This window comes from Macrobrachium rosenbergii, chromosome 12 (assembly GCF_040412425.1).
Source record: "Macrobrachium rosenbergii isolate ZJJX-2024 chromosome 12, ASM4041242v1, whole genome shotgun sequence".
In the NCBI taxonomy this organism is placed as follows: Eukaryota; Metazoa; Arthropoda; class Malacostraca; order Decapoda; family Palaemonidae; genus Macrobrachium; species Macrobrachium rosenbergii.
In genome coordinates this window covers 103734401-103755024 of record NC_089752.1, presented here as the reverse complement: position 1 = coordinate 103755024, position 20624 = coordinate 103734401, and the positions used below count along the sequence as shown (strand labels likewise).

The following is a 20624-nucleotide window of genomic DNA, read 5'->3' as shown; positions in this document are numbered from 1 at the left end:
AAGACCAAGAAAATAAAAATATGAGTCCTAAGGTTAGCAATAAGTTATGTTTGAACTTGAATTAAAGACTTTCTAAATCATTGTTGGTGCATTAAGAAATAAGACAGACCTTAATAACTGGTGCCTTTAACTTATGGATTCCTGACTCATACGGAAGATTAAAAGATGCCATAAATATTTCCGGTCTGAATATACCTACCTAAGACTCCTTCCCACTTTCACGAATTTGATCACGAACCCCTCAAGCGGTGCACTGTAGGCATTACTTAAGGTTCTTTGCAGCTGCAACCCCTTTTATTCCTTTTGCTGTACCTCGGTTCACATTCTCTTTCTTCCATCTTACTTTCCCCCTCTCCTAACAACTGTTTCATAGTGCAACTGCGAAGTTTTCCTCTTGTTACACTTTTCAAACCTTTATGCTTTCCATTTCCCTTTCAGCGCTGAATAACCTTATAGGTCCCAGCGCTTGGCCCTTGTCCTAAATTCTATATTCCATTCCATTCCATTGAACACGAACCGTTACGAATTCGTGACAGGAGGAAATCGTTGGGAGATCGTCATGAGGAACATTAAAGGAATCGAAGCCCTCAAAAATTTTTCTAACTTTTTCAAAAATGGTAAAAAAAAAAAAAATGATCGTAGCACAGAGTGAATTATTCGTAAACGGTTCCTATCAGTGCTTAGAACTTCGTAGGAGGGTCTTGCCTCTTTTGTTTTCCCGAGACGGTTCAAAAGCATGGCTTCAGTTACTGGCACCCAGATGCTGTATTTGCCCTTATAATCGTCGACGCTAAGGTTTATGTCCATCATTTTAATCGCCGTGGCTTAAGTCTGTACGGTAGTTCGAATTTCGTTCTGCCGCGTTAAGATATTCAGATTATGGCCATTCTTGTCGGAGGAGTTCTGTTCAACTTTTAATTGGGGTTATTATCGCTGTCTCACTTCAGTGTGGAGTGTGAAGTTGGAGGGGAAGGAGATCACTCAGTCGAAAGTTTTCGATACAGAGCAAATACTCACACAAAAATCATAATGTTAGTTACATCCTCCACAAGCAGTATGATAGGTACATCTTCCATAGACATCATCTCTCTCTCTCTCTCTCTCTCTCTCTCTCTCTCTCTCTCTCTCTCTCTCTCTCCCATAAGCATGACTTTCAAACTACGCAGTATTTTCACAGCTTCCACGCTTCATCAGTTTTGTTTTTACCTTTCATGAGGCTCAGTCAATTTTTTTTTTTTTTTTTTTCATTTACGTATAGTTCGTCTTCATTACCAACAGCAATTTTTTATCTTAATTTCATCCTTATTCTTACATACAAGCAAAGCGTTATTATCAATTCGAGTAATTTTCATAACTTCTAGTGTTTTCATACTTTCCGGCATTCGTAATAAGCGACTTGACATAACATGAATGAAAAACTTCAAAAATATATGTATATTTTTTTTTTACGGTACATGACCAAAAACGTAGCAAATATTGACAAGTTATAGACGGTTAGTGGAGTGAGAAGGATAGTGCCGTCAGTGCACCTCAAGTGGTATGCTGTAGGCATTACTTACTGTTTTTCACAGCGTCCCTTCGGCCCCTAGCTGCAACCCCTTTTATTCCATTTTCTGTGCCTCCGATCATATTGTCTTTCTTCCATCTTACTTTCCACCCTCTCCTAGCAATTGATGCAGAGTGCAACTGAGAGGTTTTCCTCCAGTTACATCTTTCAAGCCTTCTTGCTGTCATTTTCCCTTTCAGCGCTGAATGACTACAGAGGTCCCAGCGCTTGTCCATTGGCCTAAATTCGGTATTCCATTCCATCCATAATCCTTGACAAAGCGTGAGCTATCATAGGTAAAATAATGGCGTCTTTGTGTGAGCGTATCTACGCTCACGATTCGTAGCGGAGTCGTAGGTGCTTCGTAGACGCTTCTTAAAATCTCGTAGCTACTTGTGACTAACTCATCGTAGGTGAAAGCCGAGTAACCAAGGACAACCAGGAAATTGACATCGATTTCGAAAAAATGAGGAAGTATCAGTATCGAGTTTTATTTCGGACTTGGTGAGAGAGATGGCATGCTGGTCAAAAATTGAAACGCAGGTGGAATATGCGAACAATCCTATTATGAGGAAACCATCTCTTTCAATATAATAATGCGGAAAAGCCCACGTTGCAAATAGGAAACAAAATCATTTTTTTGAGATTAAAGAGGATTTGATGCATTGCAATAAAGGCTGTGTAAAAGGTTTGATTTTACAGTAATGAAGGCAAGGTCCGTTATTGTAATTGTGTACACTGTTGTTGATACATTGTGTACAGTGTTTTTGATACGAGTGATGCATCATTTTCCCCCTTACGGAAAAGTGCGTTATTCAAAATTCAATGCATGCCATGCAACCGTTATCAAAGAAGTGGAAATTAAGGGTCCCCCTAAAGTGTAATCATTAAATAATAGAAGGAGAAGACATCAATCAGAAGATAAACGGGTTGGAAAAAGGGGAAAAAATGAAAGATTCGGTACTGCAGCTGAAAGGCTAAGGGAACAGTCACAGACATTGAAAAATTATTTGGCAGTGGTAGAGTAGGAGTGAAAAGGGAAACGAAGAACAAAAATTTATCTACTAACATCGGTAAAAACTATTATTATTATTATTATTATTATTATTATTATTATTATTATTATTATTATTATTATTATTATTCAGAGGATGAACCCTATTCATGTGGAACAAGCCCTCAAAGGCCAATGACTTGAAATTCAAGCTTCCAAAGATTGTGAAATTCAAGCTTCCAAAGATTGTGTCATTTGAAAGAAGTAACAGAAGGTCATAGGTAATACAGAAAGAGGAGATCAGTTATTAGAAACAGAAACTCGTACAGAAATAATTAACAAGTTTTAAAACCACGTAGCATCAGAATGTGTATTATCTGATAAAACAAAAAATGCATGTTAAGATTAAGATGTCGACAGGTTTCCAAAATGAGATTTGAGACTGCAGAAATTATCCTGAAGGTATTGTAAATGATTTACAGTATACCTAAAAATAAAATTTACCCTAGTAGGTAAAGAGAATAAGTCTGTAGGACTGGATAGACTAACATCATAATTGCCATATTTATTGCAAATTGCTGAAATAGTAGAATAATGAACTCATAAACTAGCTTTAAATAGAAATACACTCCGCTGAAATGCCATTTAGCTCTGCAGTGAATGCGTTGATAGTGGTCAATTTGCAATGATAGTCCTGGACCTTGGTGTGATAGTGAAATAACAACACCTTGAATAGACAGATTTGGCCAAGGATCTTAGGCGATGGGTAAAATAATGTCACAGTCACTTGACTTGTAGAACATTGAAAGCACAAATTGAAATTAAATTGTGGACTAAAAAATAGTCAAGAGCACGTAAAAGGCCGTGATCTGAAACCTATTTAGTGTGCACCCTCTCAAACTACCACGAATTATGAGAAAAATATAATGTACATCGTATTTTTTAATGGCATGCAGTTTTACTATGCTTGGTATCCAACGGTGTTGAAAGTATTATATTCTAAATTAAAAAAAGAAACACGAAGTGGGATGTAAATAACTAGATGATCGTCGTAAAAATTAAACCAAAAATGGACGGATATGAATGTAAATAATTTAGTTGAAAAGAATCTAAAAAAAAAAAAAAGACTAGTGCAGACTCTGAGAAATCTGTAATTACTAGCCGATACACTAAATATAGTAAATCAAATATTATATTTAATAAAAATGACACATAAGATAAAATGTAGTTTTTGAAAATATGTATCTATAAGGACACGTTAAAAATTTCTGTACATAAGCCCAAGATTAGACTGCAGAAATGACATTTATAAAGCCCCTAATTAAACAGTCAAATTAACAGTGAACATTTCCCCTGGGGTAGGTTCACATCCATCGTGACCGTGATTCAAAAGACCTTTTTGAGTCATACCACCTAAAGGGTAACTGCATTGAAACGGTAAACTGTAGACTGAACTAAAATGTCAAAAGGACGCTTGATGAAGACCTTATTAGCGCTGAGTGACCACTGTATGCAATACACAGCCCAGGGCACTAAGAAGTTGTTACTTTCTGGAGATATTCAAGAAACGAAAAGTATATCTTTTCCAAAGGACTCAGACTCATTAAGAACTATTTACCTTATTTCTTCACGGAAGTAACTGCCAGTTTAGTGTCTTGACTGGAGAACGGAGGTTTCTGTTTAAAAATATACTTTGTCGACATCTAGCACTCACGTACATTTAGCTCGGACTGTGTAAAATATTCAGTTCTTCAAGAACATTTATATGACCTTTAATTTTCTAGCAAACTTTAAAAAAAGTAAACAGAAATTTTAGCTACGTTTGGTACACGATAACCTTTTAAAAAAATATATAAACTATAATCGATTGTATAAAAGACTAACTGTTTTTTAATCCTTGTCTATACAAGACTGAAAAAATTCTTTACCCTCCGGGGTTAAATTTCGCCTCGCGTAGAATCCCATCGAGTGTAGGTGTATTATTATTCTTTCGAAGTATTACTTCTAACTCGTTTTCTTTCATTGGACATAATCTAGAGAGGATGTAATTATGGGTGACTAAAGGGATATTTTTTTCGTTGACATACTTAAGTAAATTTAGTTATTCGCCATTTAAAAGAAAGCCACTTTTTAGATTATATAAACATTACACCAGTTTATTTGTTTTTAAATATTACAGTAAAATGCAAACATAAATGCAGAGAAAATAATGAAAACAGAGGAAACTGTAATGCTTATAAAAGTTGAATACAGCGTTCGTCTCTTACTTTTATAAAACATTATTAGGGCAAATTAATATCTCTAGCTTTGAATCAGTAACACGCAAATAGTGTTCGGATCAGGTAAAGATAAGTATTCCCGTTGGTAACTAGTAAAGATTTATGAACAAGTAAGGGAAAATAGTCCCAAAAGAGATAAAGCAACAATAAGTGTCCTAAATTATTTGAGTAACTTGTTCCTAATGTTCTGCGTAGCTTACCGTTAATGCAAGGTACTTGACATGCTTTAATGCTTTTGGTGGCAGTGGTCATTAAAACAGTAAATTGTCGACTGATATTATCATCACAACTGTATAAAGAAATGTATACTAATGTGCAGTGCTAAATAAAGCTGTTTCATTACGGTTGTATTAACAGACGAATTCCGTTCTTTTACATTTGCTATTAGCAAAAACCATCGATCATCTTTTAGCAGACGTTGCAAGTGGAACTTTGTGCACTTCGGTTGCAATTGTGGCAGTTACTTCGAACCACCTAATTTTCATTCTTTCCCCAGCAAAGATTTTGATTCCTGGCGGAGATGCAAATGGCCCTCCGACAGAAACTGTTACAGCTGGAATTGTTAAAAGCATTTGCATGAACTTCACGGCGGGGAACGTTTATTCGAGTTCATTTCGAAATATGAAAGCAAGACGGTCTTGAATCGGCTTATCCAGAAAGACCTGTTCGTTATAAACTCCTGCTCTGTTTGTTTCGAGTCTTTTGATGGCATGAGAATGTTTTATGATGAATATTTTCCGTGATTCGCAGTGTATCTTTCGCTACAACACAAACTAACCGTTCACGCTGTTTCCTGTCAAATGATTTCGCAAAGTGTAAATTCTGGAATTCATTCTCTCTTGCTTCCATTTGCGTCTTTGTTACATCCACCGTTGTAAACCAGAAATACTCTTTTGTATTTTTACTGAATATTCCGTGCGACATTTTGTTTAGAAAATTATTTTCTAAAATGCATTCATAAATTTGTGTTCATATTATGTGCGACTGTTCTGTGTGAAATTTTGTTCAAAAATTATTTTCTAAAAAGTAAATGTATATTCACATCAAAATGTTTGACGAAGGTGCATATGCCGAGTGCCTTGTTTCACTTATTCTTTCCATATACTGCATAGTTATGATTCTTGTTAGTAAAATATTTATTTAACATTGGGCTAACATTCACGTAATCACTGAGACCAAAAATTTACAGTTGAGGAAAGATGGATGCTACTTTGAGCGTGAACAGAATTATGGAAGATCATTTATATATATATATATATATATATATATATATATATATATATATATATATATATATATATATATATATATATATATATATTATATATATATATATGTATATATATATATATATATATATATATATATATATATATATATATATATATATATATATATATATATATATATATACATACTGTATATATGTGTGTTTGTGTGTGTGTTATACAGTGTTTATATATATATATATATATATATATATATATATATATATATATATATATATATATATATATATATATATATATATATAATTTAATTTAATTCTACTCGACTGATATTTTTATTGCATTCCACCTGTTTACAGTATTTAAACTCTAAACTGCATTTGGTCAAGTGATCAACCATTACCTGATGACTCTTGTGAGGTTGAGAAGAACAAGATATTTTCCGCAGTGTTCTTTAAAAATATGTTTGCAGTGCTGTCTCCAAAGCTCTGTCATTCCATTATTTGTTTTTACAAGGGTTTTTCCAAATGAGAAGTGCTCATGTATTATTGTACCTTTTTCAAAGGTACAATAGGGTAGTATGTGCGGTGATCTCCGTAAATAAGGGGTAGTTTCCATACTTCTAATTCTGCTTCCAGTTAAATCTGCTTAGTTATTCTTTTATCCCTTATAGGAAGCAATTGCAGAAGACACTTGTAATGGCCTGTCAGGTTTGACTTTTTACTCCCAAAGGCAATTTTACAACAGATTGAGCCCTTACCTGTTCAGCTTGATTTTAGTGCAGCCTTTGATATACGGTGTTATACATTATGATCTTCACAACTATTTGCTAAATAAGAATTAGTGGATCATAAAAATCTCGTAACCAATGAGTCACTGAAATAGTGAAGAAATTCACAATGGTGTCAATGGTGTAAGTATAAATATTTATTAAAAATATATACAAAAAGAGTCCTTCGAGAACCTGCTCGATTCTCCTTCTCAGTCTGAGGTAGTAAAAGATTTTGAAAAAATAAATAAATAAAAGTTTAAAACGTGTTGTCGACAGAAGAAAACCAGTCGTGATTTGAAGACAACCAAGTCCGTAGTTCAGGTGGATCTGTAGGAAAACACCACATGCCCCATAGCCTATTGTTCATGGAACAGAGAATGTGGTCATGCATCTTACAGTTTGTTATACAGATATTTTTTTTTTATTTCTTTGCATTTTGTTCGAATTTTCTCAAATTTAGATATGGTACCTAAGAATAGTTTTCATAGATGTGATAAGTGTAAGATAGAAGTATTGTATCCAGACGTATTTTCAAGTATCTAGCAAAAGATACAGTACGTTTAGCGAATTGCTTCGGAAAGAAAAAATCCAGGAAAGATCAGTAAAATCCTATTTCTGGCCTTGTACGATGTTTTGCTTGTTAAGCATGATTGACCTCCGCTTCCAAAATTTTGCTGAACGAGGTCAAACGTAAACTGATGATGTGTTAAAGCCTTTCTTAAAGGTATGCATTGAAAACACACCTTTAATGATGATCTTTGATATCCCTCAGTATTAAGGTATACAATTTTTTTTCTTGTTTTTAAAAGTAAAATGGGATGTCAAGTTGGTTGCTTCAGATATTATGAAACGATGACTGTTTATTGCTGATTTATCAAGTTACAATTTATCGAGTTACAGAGACTTTTTTTTGTTACCCAAAGGCTTGGAGATAAGGAATTCACATAGCCAATATATATGCAACAAATGGCAACGTGATAAATCGAAATAATTTGTTGCAAACTGTGCTTGTTGCATCAATTTCCAGAGCACGGAATTGAACCTCTGCCTTTGTTAATATTCTGTATTCTAGATGTTCAGGTTATTTCAGTCTTGGCTTGGAGATATCGCCTGAATTGGAATGCTAGGTCGTCGCTTTAAAAATTAGGATTATTTATAAATGCCATAATTCTTTTTTGTCGTTTTATAAAGTTTTATCTTTTATGCTCATTTCTTGAGTATTTTTCTTATATCAGGGTTGCTTCACCAGTTGCCTTCCTGTTCTGTAGGATGAAATAATTAGTCCATCCTTCTCTGTTCCCATCGATCCTCTGTCCTTTCTCAAGGATGCGTGTGTCTCTCCCACTTAGATACCATCTCAGACGCTTTTCTGTGAAGGGCACCATGACCATGGGAACAATTTTCTTAGATTCCTCAAGTTAATCTTTTGTTCCTTTCCCCCCCATCGACACTTGGTGACAACCTAGTGGTATCCCTTTCTTAGTCAGGATTCCAGAAAGGTCAAACTCAAATCCTCTTTGGTATTCAAATCATCCTTCGCTAGTAATCGCTTGACTTCCAGGGATGCGTGTTTGTTGGGGTAAAGGAAAGAATCCTTCTACTTAGGTAACCTCTTGCTCCTGCCAGGTTCTCTCTTGCTCATTTACCTTGAAAAAATAGTAATTACTCTCAGACTGCATGGTTTAAAGACTGCCTCTGTCCTTCCGCAGACATGCTTCGGAACTGTCTGTCAACTTCTTAAATTATTCAGTCGTGTAAGAGACACTGCTGTCACTTCTCTGGGATTAAATTCCTGCATTTTTTTTGTCGGCCTTAGGTTAGATTAGTGGAATGAATTGCCCATAACATTAGCAAAAATAGTCTCCCTCCCCTGAAGTATTACTAAGTAATACTAATTACTTATATATGTCAAGTTGTGAGAACAGCCGAGAAACTACTAAAGAGGTGCTGTAGACGTGATAGACAAATGAAAGAGTATGAACAGAGAATGGGAACATATAATCAAAGTAAAAAAGAAAAATAAGTTTAGCCAAGGGATGGTTGTATTGTCACATTATTGGGTCAGGATCAATTTACAGACTTAGAAAACATGAGCTGAGCACCACAACATTTAACCACGATGAACACTTTAGCTGAGTGAACCTTCAAAAGGTGGGTGATGGTGTCTCCACACCCTTAACCATGTATTTTGGGAGTCCAGGTTGCCTCCAACTTGCTTTTGGAAGGTCATACAATTTACATCACTAAATCTACCATGAAAAAATTTAGTTATGTTTAGATGCCGGCAATTCTTCCCCATCTCAGTTATCTAAACTTTCTGTAGGACTTTTCCATCCCTATTTGGATTTTTGTTCTCAAATTTTGGGTGATTCATCTTGTGTCATCCTCGTCTGTTTGCTGTTTATTCCTTTTTTTTCTAGGGTACCACTCCAATGCAAGGCGATCTGCAACACCTGCAAACTCAACTCGATAGAACTGAGTCTAAGGCAGTTCGCATAATCAATGATTCCCCTCTTATCTCACCTCATTTCTCGACGTTCTCACTATCCCTCACTTATCGGCCTTTATGCTGTTAGGCTCAATAAAACAGTTCCTCCACCTCGCTAGCTACCTGCTGAAACCAGGCAGGCCGCCACTTCCCACATTTGCTATGTGGGATTACCTCGGTTACTTGGTTCAGTGAATGCTTCTCTCCAACGGTCAAGATGTGGAAATCTTCTCCTGCTCTTGTTTTCCGAAGTTTCATACCCTTTCTTCTTCGATTTGGGAGGCATGTCTGTCGTTTCATTTAGGTTTTATTCCTTTTCCTTTCTCTTGTGTTTCGGTCCTGGACCATTTGATTACCCGTGCCATTTCCCTTACTCCACATTATATATATACTAAATAAATATATATATTATATATATATATGTGTGTGTATATATATATATGTATGTGTATGTATGTATGTGTATATATATATATATATATATATATATATATATATATATATATATATATATATATATATAGAGAAAGAGAGCGAGAGAGAGAGAGAGAGGGCAGGCATAAAACTATTCGCTCTTCCGTTTTGGAATGTGCAGCTGGAATCTGGAGGCATACCTGCATAAACAATACTGTTTATAAAAGCTTAAAGTCGCTCTCCTTTTCCAGTTCAGGAAAGTGGGGGCTGCAGATTCCATCAGAGAGCAGCTACTGCTGCTATAAAATCCCAATATTTTTATTAGATGAAACCATTGCTTATCTACTTTTGCCTCGGTGAAGACCTGAAGCTGGTACTGTTTGTTCCGTTTGCATTATTCAAAACTCTTATTTAGGAATATGGAGATATGCCTCTGTTCTGCTCTGTACATGCATTTCTGTATATATTTGTTTATCATTCAACTTGTTTACTATCCATTTTTATTTTTCTGTTTTTCTTTTTATCATCAAACATTTTTGTCATTGTTGACAAAAATAAAACCTTAGGTATTTGTCTGTTCTCCTGTCTAATTGTATAAGCTCAACATACACTTGTTCTTTATGAAGTTTGGATGTTTCTGTGTGTTTTTCAATTCTTTGCGGATACGTTTATCAATAATATTTATTCGTCTACACGTGTGCAGCATACACTTACACAGCTTTATATATATATATATATATATATATATATATATATATATATATATATATATATATATATATATATATATATATATATATTCACAAATATCGAGCAACAGATATCGTTTAATATTCAGTTGAATTATACCTCGGGAATAACATCCCCTAGTACCCACTAGGGGAAATGTGACTGATATGGACTTTGTCACCAGTGTGATTCAAACTAGTGACTGGTTGTGAAACGGCGGCAAACAGTGACGACATTACCACTTACCCGTCAAGGGAGGTATCAATTGATACCGATTCTGCAAAATTCATGCCGAGTCGGCGTCAACTTATACCTCCCTTGATGTCGCAGTGGTAATATCGTCGCTGTCTGCCGTCGTTTCACAACCAGTAGGCAGTTCGAATCCCACTGGTGACAGGTCGCGTATCAACAATGATTCCCCTTGGTGGTATGCTATTCCTGAGGTATATTCAGTTGGATATTGAATGACATTTGTAGCCTAATATTTGTGGTATATATATATATATATATATATATATATATATATATATATATATATATATATATATATATATATATATATATATATATATATATATATTGCAAAGAAATGAGTGTGTGTGTGTAAGTGAATTAGTGACAAACCTATAATTTTATATACATATACATATATATGTGTGTTTGTATGTATATGTTTCTGTGTGTGCTGTGTTGAACGGACGTATTATAGTCAGTCCGTAACACAGGAAAGGTATGAATTATACGGATCTTGATTCATTACATTTCTTTCAGATTGCTTACCTACCCTTGATGCACTCATTCCACCACCATCCAAACCTTTTATCCCAAAGTACAAAACTGAGACGAGATCTGTGTTTACACCATTTCCGTCAAAATTCATCAGTCCTTCTTCAGGGGTTTCCTTTTGGCTCTCAAATATCTAATACATTTTTCTCGTCCTCTTGAAATTAAACGTGCCTCGCTGTCGAACTTCAAATGAAGATGTATCATATTACGACCCTAAAACAATTCTCCTTGTATTTCAATAATTTACTTGCCTTTTTATCTATTTATTTATTAATTTGTTAATTTTTCTTTTCTTTTCTAATAATTGATCTCTTTCTGTTTTTCGTATTATCTTCTGCAACTTCTTTCAGCTGAACACCATATTCTTTGGAAGATTGAATTTCAAGTCAGTGGCCCCTGTGAGCTTGTTCCGTATGAATTGGTTGCGTCTTCTGAATAATAATAATAATAATGTGATAATAATAATGATAATAATATAATGATAATAATAATAATACTTCAATATTGCTGTAGCCCTCTGACTTTATTCATTGGACAGAAAACTGCGTTCTCTAAGTACAGGAGAAATCGTGTACATCATTCATTTGTATTTGGTCGTGAATTCATTTATGCATATCTGCATTTTTCTTTTTGCAGTTTTTTGCACCATTATCCCTCTTTCCTTCCGCTTGAACTTCAGATAATCTTCTTCTTAACTTCGTGAAGTTCTTCATCTCTCTCTCATATTAAGCACTTTTTCATCTTCCTTCCCCCCGTACCAACAAATCCATCAGCCCAACCCCTTTCCCCTCCTCCCGCCCTGTTGCTAAAGGATGCTTCCTTTAAGCTTTCAAATTTTCACATGGCAAGTCAGCCATTTCTTTCTCTCCTCTTATATATATATATATATATATATATATATATATATATATATATATATATATATATATATATATATATATATATATATATATATATATATATATATTATATAGATATATTATAGATATATAGATAGATAGATACAGATCGATAGATAGGTACATGAATATAAATTTTATATAAATCTGTATGTGTATATATATATGTATATGTGTGTGTGTGTAGTCTGTTATTCAGGAGAGCTAGATGAACGACTTGCAACCCCCCCCCCGCGCAAAATATGAGTCATGCGACTCGTAGAGGGAGCTGGGAAAAAATTGGGAAACTTCCGTACCCTGTGAGGTAATTTAGGACAACTAACTCCGCTCAGAGGCTGTAAGGGCGTGACCTGAGGACGAAAGACATTTGAGGACCTAGATTGAGATGAAATATTATCTTCATCCTCTACATTTTCTTCAGTAGGACGTGTATGAGGGTTCAGTGGAAATTGCAATCTTTGTACTTTTGGGTTAAGGAGCTCAAAAATTAATTTTACATATTGTGGGTTAGACAAAATGTTCAGTAATTTAAGATAAACATAAATTTTCTTCGTTAATTTATTTAATTATTTTCCCTCGTAGGGAGATATGGTGTTGTCAGTGTACCTCGCGTGGTGCACTGTAGGCATTACCAAAGGGTTTTTGCAGCGTCCCTTCAGCCCGTAGCTGTGCCCACTTTTTAGCCTTGTACTTCACCTCCAATCCCGCTTCCGTGCTTCAGTCTTACTGCCCAGTCTCCCTCTTTTACCTGTCTTAAGCACTGATTGGTCGAAAGGAACCCAGTACTTGGCTTGACTGCCTAAATTTCATAGCATCACATCAAATCAAATTTTATGAGTGTTGGGTTACTATGTTTTCTTTGTACATTCAGCGAGTTCCTGGAACACATTCATGCTCCCCATTTTGCAGAAATGTATCCTGATATGCATGTTAGCAAGATTTTGGCAAAGGATAACACCGATTGTTAACTACTCTAATTTACCTGTCATTAACCAAACCTTTTTTTTTTTTTAAGAACGTAGTCGGTACCCTGTAAACTTACACTCTGTGAATACAACACAGTATGTGTGTATCTGTATACATACACTTGTATATAAAAGAATTTTTAACTACGATTCTTAGAGAACAATGAAACCCACGCTTATCTGCATAGTGCAAATCTTATTTCGTAACTTCAGCACAAGAGCAAAAAAGAGAAGACTATTCTTGAAAGAAATAACAGCTGATGCACAAGTGAGCTAAAGGTAAATTCGTCACAATGGAAAATAAAAAAGTTTATATGAATTTGTGTTGCTGTCTTGCCCCTGACGATCGGATTATTGTATCCCGAAAGTTTTAAGGATACTTAAGAAAGCAAGAGAGGGGTGGTTTCGGGGTTTTTTCTTTCCTTCTTTCCTTTCCTTACAAGAGCGTTTCCGCTTGACCTCTGACTTGATTGAAGCTCAACATTGTATATTTCAGGTTCAGCAAAAACTAAGTGTACTGAATGTCGGTTCTTTGTATTAAAACATTTATTAAATAATTTCATAGTAATAAAGCAAGGAACAAGAAAATTATCCAGATATATTACCTTGGAATGTTTTGTTGCTGTCGACGAAGTTATCTAAAATTGCACAGTATATACCAAGAGAGGGAAGAGAACAAACTTGTCCTGTGTACGTGAGTTCAGTCTCTCTTTCTTGAAACTGGGATGGGTTTTCCAATATATCCGATAAAGTATTTTACTGGTATTTTACACTTATTCAAGATACTTGAAAGGAAATATACAAAGTAAATAGGATACTGTACAATAATTGAGTATGTGCATGTTGCTTTCCATACTTTTCACAAGACACTGGAAACGGATAAGCTACGGAAGGCAGAATCGTCATAAATCGTTTCAGAACTTAAACTCGGAAACAACGTGAATAAAGATATATTTGTAGTTATAAAAAATGATAAAATTAGTTTATTGCTGAGGTAATAAACTGATAAGAAGTATGGCACTGGATCCATTTAAAAGTAAATTGGCAGTATAGTATAAAGGGAAATAAGGGAACTCTGGTTTGGAAAAATCTGTAATAATTGATCAGCAGTTATTCGTTTGCCTTAACTGAAAATGTAACAGTGAAATTAACCTTTTTCCAGGTGGTGAAAAAATTCATAGTAGCAATGAAGTTCATGTTTTGGATTAACCGTTCCTTCAACTCAGTTTAGCAAGAGTTCACAATATTTAGTATGCAACGTTAAACAAGTGTTTATGATTTAGGATTCTTGTGATTCAATAAGTGTTTTGTAATATTTAGTATATAAAAAGATAATTTTAAAGATGCTCATAGCAAGTAATTTTCTTTTGTTATAACTACTGTGTTAACTTGTTTTGTATTTGATGCGTGTCCTGTTTTGACCATTGTATATATACTCGATGTGTTAGTAAAACAGGTAGATGGTTAGGTAGACAGACAGAGTGTGATTGATAAATTCTAGTCAGTTTTGGCAAGGAATTGGATATTAGTTGACAAAGATAAGGATATAATAACTTTTTGCAGGCCAAAGTCTTAGCTGCACCTCGAGACCGTTGCTCATCATATTGTGAAATTTCAGCTTTTTATTACCTTTTCCTTTTACTATTCTCAAGTGGTACTATTATATTATCTGAAAGCATCAACATGTTTATATTCCATTCACAAACTATTTTCCAAAAAAAAAAAAAAATCTATCTCTCCTTGTGTTGCTGTCGCGGTTAACAAAAGAACTGCGTTTCTCTGACAGTGACATCTTGTAAATGGCACACCATCCGGATACCCCCATGCCTGAAAATGGAAAATATTATTAATGTTATAGTAAATCTCAAACAAATCATAATATCACATGACTCATCTTTTTGACCCTAAAAGTCATTGGGAAGATCATTCGACTTATGATATTGATATTGGAATCAGACCCTTCAACCACAAAAATTCCTAATTTATAATTTTGTAAACTGGGCTTTTGCCGAGAGTTTTCAACGATATTTCAGGACCTAACGTATGTATAAGAGGATACTTTTAATCGTACAAAACGAGTGATGACCTTTAGTTGCCATTCATGTGGTTTCATGGTACTTAATACTTAGAGAAGTCTGAATTTGCCTTTCATACTAATTTATTTCCTTTTACTGTACCTCCATCCTCTCCTGACAATTGTTTCATAGCGCAACTGCGATGTTTTCCTCCTGTTACACCTTTCAAACCTTCTTACTGTCAATATTCCTTTCAGAGCTGAATGACCTCGTAGGTCCCATCTTTGGCCTAAATTCTATATTCTATTCTATTCTGACATTAAGTTATAATCACTCACTTATTTACGTATCGCAACAAACATCCAGTGGAATATTTTGTCAATTTTTCTATGTATATTACAGATGTACACCGGAACTGGAGTTTTGTCCCAGTTCGTGAATCTACACGTGGAAACGCCAACCGCGGTGATCAGTGGGCCTGGTGAGAGGCACGTGCAGGAGGGAGACACCCTCACGCTTATTTGTCATATAAACCAGGTAAATAACATCACATTCTTTTCACCAGTATGCTCTGTTTAAGAGAGACTTGTGTACATATTCAACGACTTGTTTTCCCATGCTATGTTCACCTAAAAAAAATGTGCTGGAGCGTTTCTTGAAAGTTTTTCAGAAGATTCAGAAGTTTGGAGATACATTTGTTCAAGACACGTATATATATATATATATGTATATGTGTGTTACATAATATATATATATATATATATATATATATATATATATATATATATATATATATATATTACTATCAGCTGCAAACAAAGCGTACAAGCAGAGCGTGCACAGATGAAATAGTGATTAAATTTTTTTATGACGAGGCAGATTATACATATGGAGTGGGCTTTCAGCATAATATTACTGTACACAATATAGATGAAAGTTTTCACACCAAAGTGGTCCATTTACTTCACTCGTGATACTCCGAACTTTAATAGCAATACAGTCAGCTATGCATACCAACCTTTGATCATGTTACCCATCCATGAAATTGCTTAATTTAGTTATTGCATTTTCACATCCGAACACCATAGGTAGTACTTCAATAAGAACCAGCCTTATGTATGTCAGCGGGATAGCAGATAAGATTCCTTATGGGTGTGATAAATTTTATATTGGACAAATCAGAATTTGTATTCAGAAATAGTCATTTCATACAAGGGAAGTTTAACAGAAACATCCTGCATTCACTATACTGAAAACAATATTTTAGACACCGGTACAGGTTTATTCAAAGCAGACCCGCTCGCTCTTCTTATAATGAAAAATCTGTACATATTATGCAATGTATTGACTTGCTTGTTCACACAATCACCTGTTTAGTTATATTAAATTGTTACACTCTCTCTTCGACAAATGGTGCTAGGTAATGCTGTTTTGTTATCTTGTAATAGATGAAAACACCATTAACATATTCATTTGTTTTCATTTTAAGTAAACCTTCTAGTCAAATGTAAACATATGTCCGGTATATAATTTTCTTCAGCTGTTTTGCTAAATAAGTTCCCCCGAAGAGGCCCGATGGAGGGCGAAATTGTACAGATAAATCAAGACCTGTATCTCATTACTTCCTTTGTTGTTTCTCCTTCGTTTTCAGAGTGAAGTAGATCCATATGTTTTATCTTCGGGACTGAGAAAAATACAACTGAATGTGCAGTACACAAACACACACACATATATGTGTATGTACGTATATATATATATATATATATATATATATATATATATATATATATATATATATATATATATATATATATATATATATATAAAATATATGCACACATATATATGTATATCTACAAATACATATATGTATATATATGAATGTCTTCTTTCCTGTAATACTACAGTGTAATATGAATATAAGAAGGCCCATAAAACACTATTTAAACGTTGAAACCATATACTTTGGCATTTTGCTTCTGTGCCCCTGTTCACTGGTGGAATATGGACGGGTGGAAAGTTACAATGGTATATATACAAAAACATAAAGGTGTGGCCTTAGGCCTCCGATGTTATGGAGGTGGCGTTTCTTAAGAAGGAGGAGAATGACCAAATTCCCATAAAGGTGTGGCCTTAGGCCTCCGATGTTATGGAGGTGGCGTTTCTTAAGAAGGATGAGAATGACCAAATTCCTGGCCTTAGGCCTCCGATGTTATGGAGGTGGCGTTTCTTAAGAAGGAGGAGAATGACCAAATTCCTGGCCTTAGGCCTCCGATGTTATGGAGGTGGCGTTTCTTAGAAGGAGGAGAATGACCAAATTCTGGCCTTGGGCCTCCCGATGTTATGGAGGTGGCGTTTCAGCAGAAGGAGGAGAATGACCAAATTCCTAGGGAATTTGGTCATTCTCCTCCTTCTAAGAAACGCCACCTCCATAACATCGGAGGCCCAAGGAATTTGGTCATTCTCCTCCTTCTTAAGAAACGCCACCTCCATAACATCGGAGGCCTAAACCACAGGGAGAATGACCAAATTCCCTAGGAATTTGGTCATTCTCCTCCTCAAGAAACGCCACCTCCATAACATCGGAGGCCCTAAAGGTCAGGAGAAGAATGACCAAATTCCTAGGAATTTGGTCATTCTCCCAAGAAACGCCACCTCCATAACATCGGAGGCCTAAAACCTGGGAGAATGACCAAATTCCCTAGGGAATTTGGTCATTTCTCCTAACAAGAAACGCCACCTCCATAACATCGGAGGCCTAAGGCCACAGGAGAATGACCAAATTCCCTAGGGAATTTGGTCATTCTCCTCCTTCTTAAGAAACGCCACCTCCATAACATCGGAGGCCTAAGGCCACAGGAGAATGACCAAATTCCCTAGGGAATTTGGTCATTCTCCTCCTTCTTAAGAAACGCCACCTCCATAACATCGAGGCCTAAGGATTAGGAGAATGACCAAATTCCTAGGGAATTTGGTCATTCTCCTCCTTCTTAAGAAACGCCACCTCCATAACATCGGAGGCCTAAGGCCACAGGAGAATGACCAAATTCCTAGGGAATTTGGTCATTCTCCTCCTTCTAAGAAAACGCCACCTCCATAACATCGGAGGCCTAAGGCCACAGGAGAATGACCAAATTCCTAGGGAATTTGGTCATTCTCCTCCTCCTTAAGAAACGCCACCTCCATAACATCAGGCCTAAGGCCACAGGAGAATGACCAAATTCCTAGGGAATTTGGTCATCTCTCCTTCTAAGAAACGCCACCTCCATAACATCGGAGGCCTAAGGCCACAGGAGAATGACCAAATTCCCTAGGGAATTTGGTCATTCTCCTCCTTCAAGAAACGCCACCTCCATAACATCGGAGGCCTAAGGCCACAGGAGAATGACCAAATTCCTAGGGAATTTGGTCATTCTCCTCCTTCTAAGAAACGCCACCTCCATAACATCGGAGGCCTAAGGCCACAGGAGAATGACCAAATTCCTAGGAATTTGGTCATTCTCCTCTTCTAAGAAACGCCACCTCCATAACATCGGAGGCCTAAGGCCACAGGAGAATGACCAAATTCCCTAGGGAATTTGGTCATTCTCCTCCTCCTTCTAAGAAACGCCACCTCCATAACATCGGAGGCCTAAGGCCACAGGAGAATGACCAAATTCCTAGGGAATTTGGTCATTCTCCTCCTTCTAAGAAACGCCACCTCCATAACATCCGAGGCCTAAGGCCTAGGAGAATGACCAAATTCCTAGGAATTTGGTCATTCTCCTTCTTAAGAAACGCCACCTCCATAACATCGGAGGCCTAAGGCCACAGGAGAATGACCAAATTCCTAGGGAATTTGGTCATTCTCTCCTTCTAAGAAACGCCACCTCCATAACATCGGAGGCCTAAGGCCACAGGAGAATGACCAAATTCCCTAGGGAATTTGGTCATTCTCCTCCTTCTTAAGAAACGCCACCTCCATAACATCGGAGGCCTAAGGCCACACCTTTATGTTTTTGTATATATACCATTGTAACTTTCCACCTGTCCATATTCTACCAGTGAACAGGGGCACAGAAGCAAGTACCCGAAATATATGGTTTCAACGTTTAAATAGTGTTTTATGGGCCTTCTTATATTCATGTATATATATATTATATATAAATATATACACACAGTATATATCTATCTGACGACAGCTGTCAAGTAATGTTTAGGTGAAAGGCACTAATTCCATTTGAAATGCCAGATCTATAACTCCAGCCTTAAGTAGTCGAAGGTTTGATATTGTTCAAAAACAATATCAATCATATGTGGCCATTTGTTAACCATCTAATGTATATTTATAGAATCTACTAGTCACTTTTTACTGAATATACAGTATATGCTGTTGTAATAGCCATAATGCCCTCTTGACTTCTCGAAGTCTTCACGCCTTTTGGATACGCTTGACACCACAAAGCCTTAGATCCAAATGAAAGAATATGAAGTAATTCTAATCGCCGGTAGCAGGATTCTGATACTCTGGAGGCAAGACCTAATCCTACTCCCGGACATCAGAATTTCTTCATATTCCTACGGGTCCTTATCCTGCTACCGGATGTCAGAATTACTTCATATTTCTTGCATTTGGATCTAAGGCTTTGTAGTGACAAGCGTGTCCAAAGTGTGAAGAATTCGACACGTTAAGAGAGCATTGTGGTTATTACAATCACATTTAATATATGTTCATTCAAAGGTGCAATGGAAATTTCTGTTCACTTCGTAAAATGACACATGAAGGTAAATTTAGTTTATTAGTTTTTATCTCTTGAAATAATTATGCCTTTCATCCTCAGACACAGCCATCGTTCGTATTCTGGTACCACAACTCTGTCATGGTAAATTACGACACTGGACGTGAAAGCCTTAAAGTCACGACAGAAGAGAAGGAAGTCACGACCAGCTCTCGGCTGACCATCACCGACGCCAGGTATTTATCTCAAAGACAAACGTCAACTTTTAAAAATCCAATTCTTATTTCACTACGTAGATTATTCTTTTTTCCGCGGCAGGCACGCACTGCCGGATATTACTGTACACGTTTCAAAGCTAACTCATGGTTAATAGTAATTTTAATGTATAGAATTTTGCTCTTTTAATTCTGAATTAGTTTCCAAGACTTCAGTGACGCAATAAACCGCGGGAGTTCCTTGTAAGAAAGTCATGAGCATACAATGACACTGAAGTATGTGAAATACATGAAAGGCCAATTACATGGATGTCTAACAGCACTCTCATTAACTTATTGTAGTCTCTCTCTCTCTCTCTCTCTCTCTCTCTCTCTCTCTCTCTCTCTCTCTCTCTCTCTCTCTCTCTCTCTCAGGTGGTCGAGGAGATCACATTATTTTGCTGTTACTCTTAAAATGAGTATTATTACTGTAAAACAAAAATTATGTGATACATTGCTGAAACAGTAAGTGTGTTAAACCAACAGTCTTTGTAAATGTTCTTTAATATCATATGTTACTTTCTCAAATATTTTTT

General features: G+C 35.9%; 1 protein-coding gene across 3 annotated transcripts in view; it reads left to right on the top strand.

Moving 5' to 3' along the window:
• Positions 1-20624, top strand: part of LOC136843817 (opioid-binding protein/cell adhesion molecule-like) — a 470379-nt gene that overhangs the window by 420285 nt on the left and 29470 nt on the right. For all 3 annotated transcript variants that reach the window (XM_067112602.1, XM_067112600.1, XM_067112601.1), the window contains 2 exons: positions 15519-15653; positions 19937-20070. In XM_067112602.1, coding sequence (XP_066968703.1) covers positions 15519-15653; positions 19937-20070 — 269 coding nt within the window. The remainder of the gene's footprint in view (positions 1-15518; positions 15654-19936; positions 20071-20624) is intronic.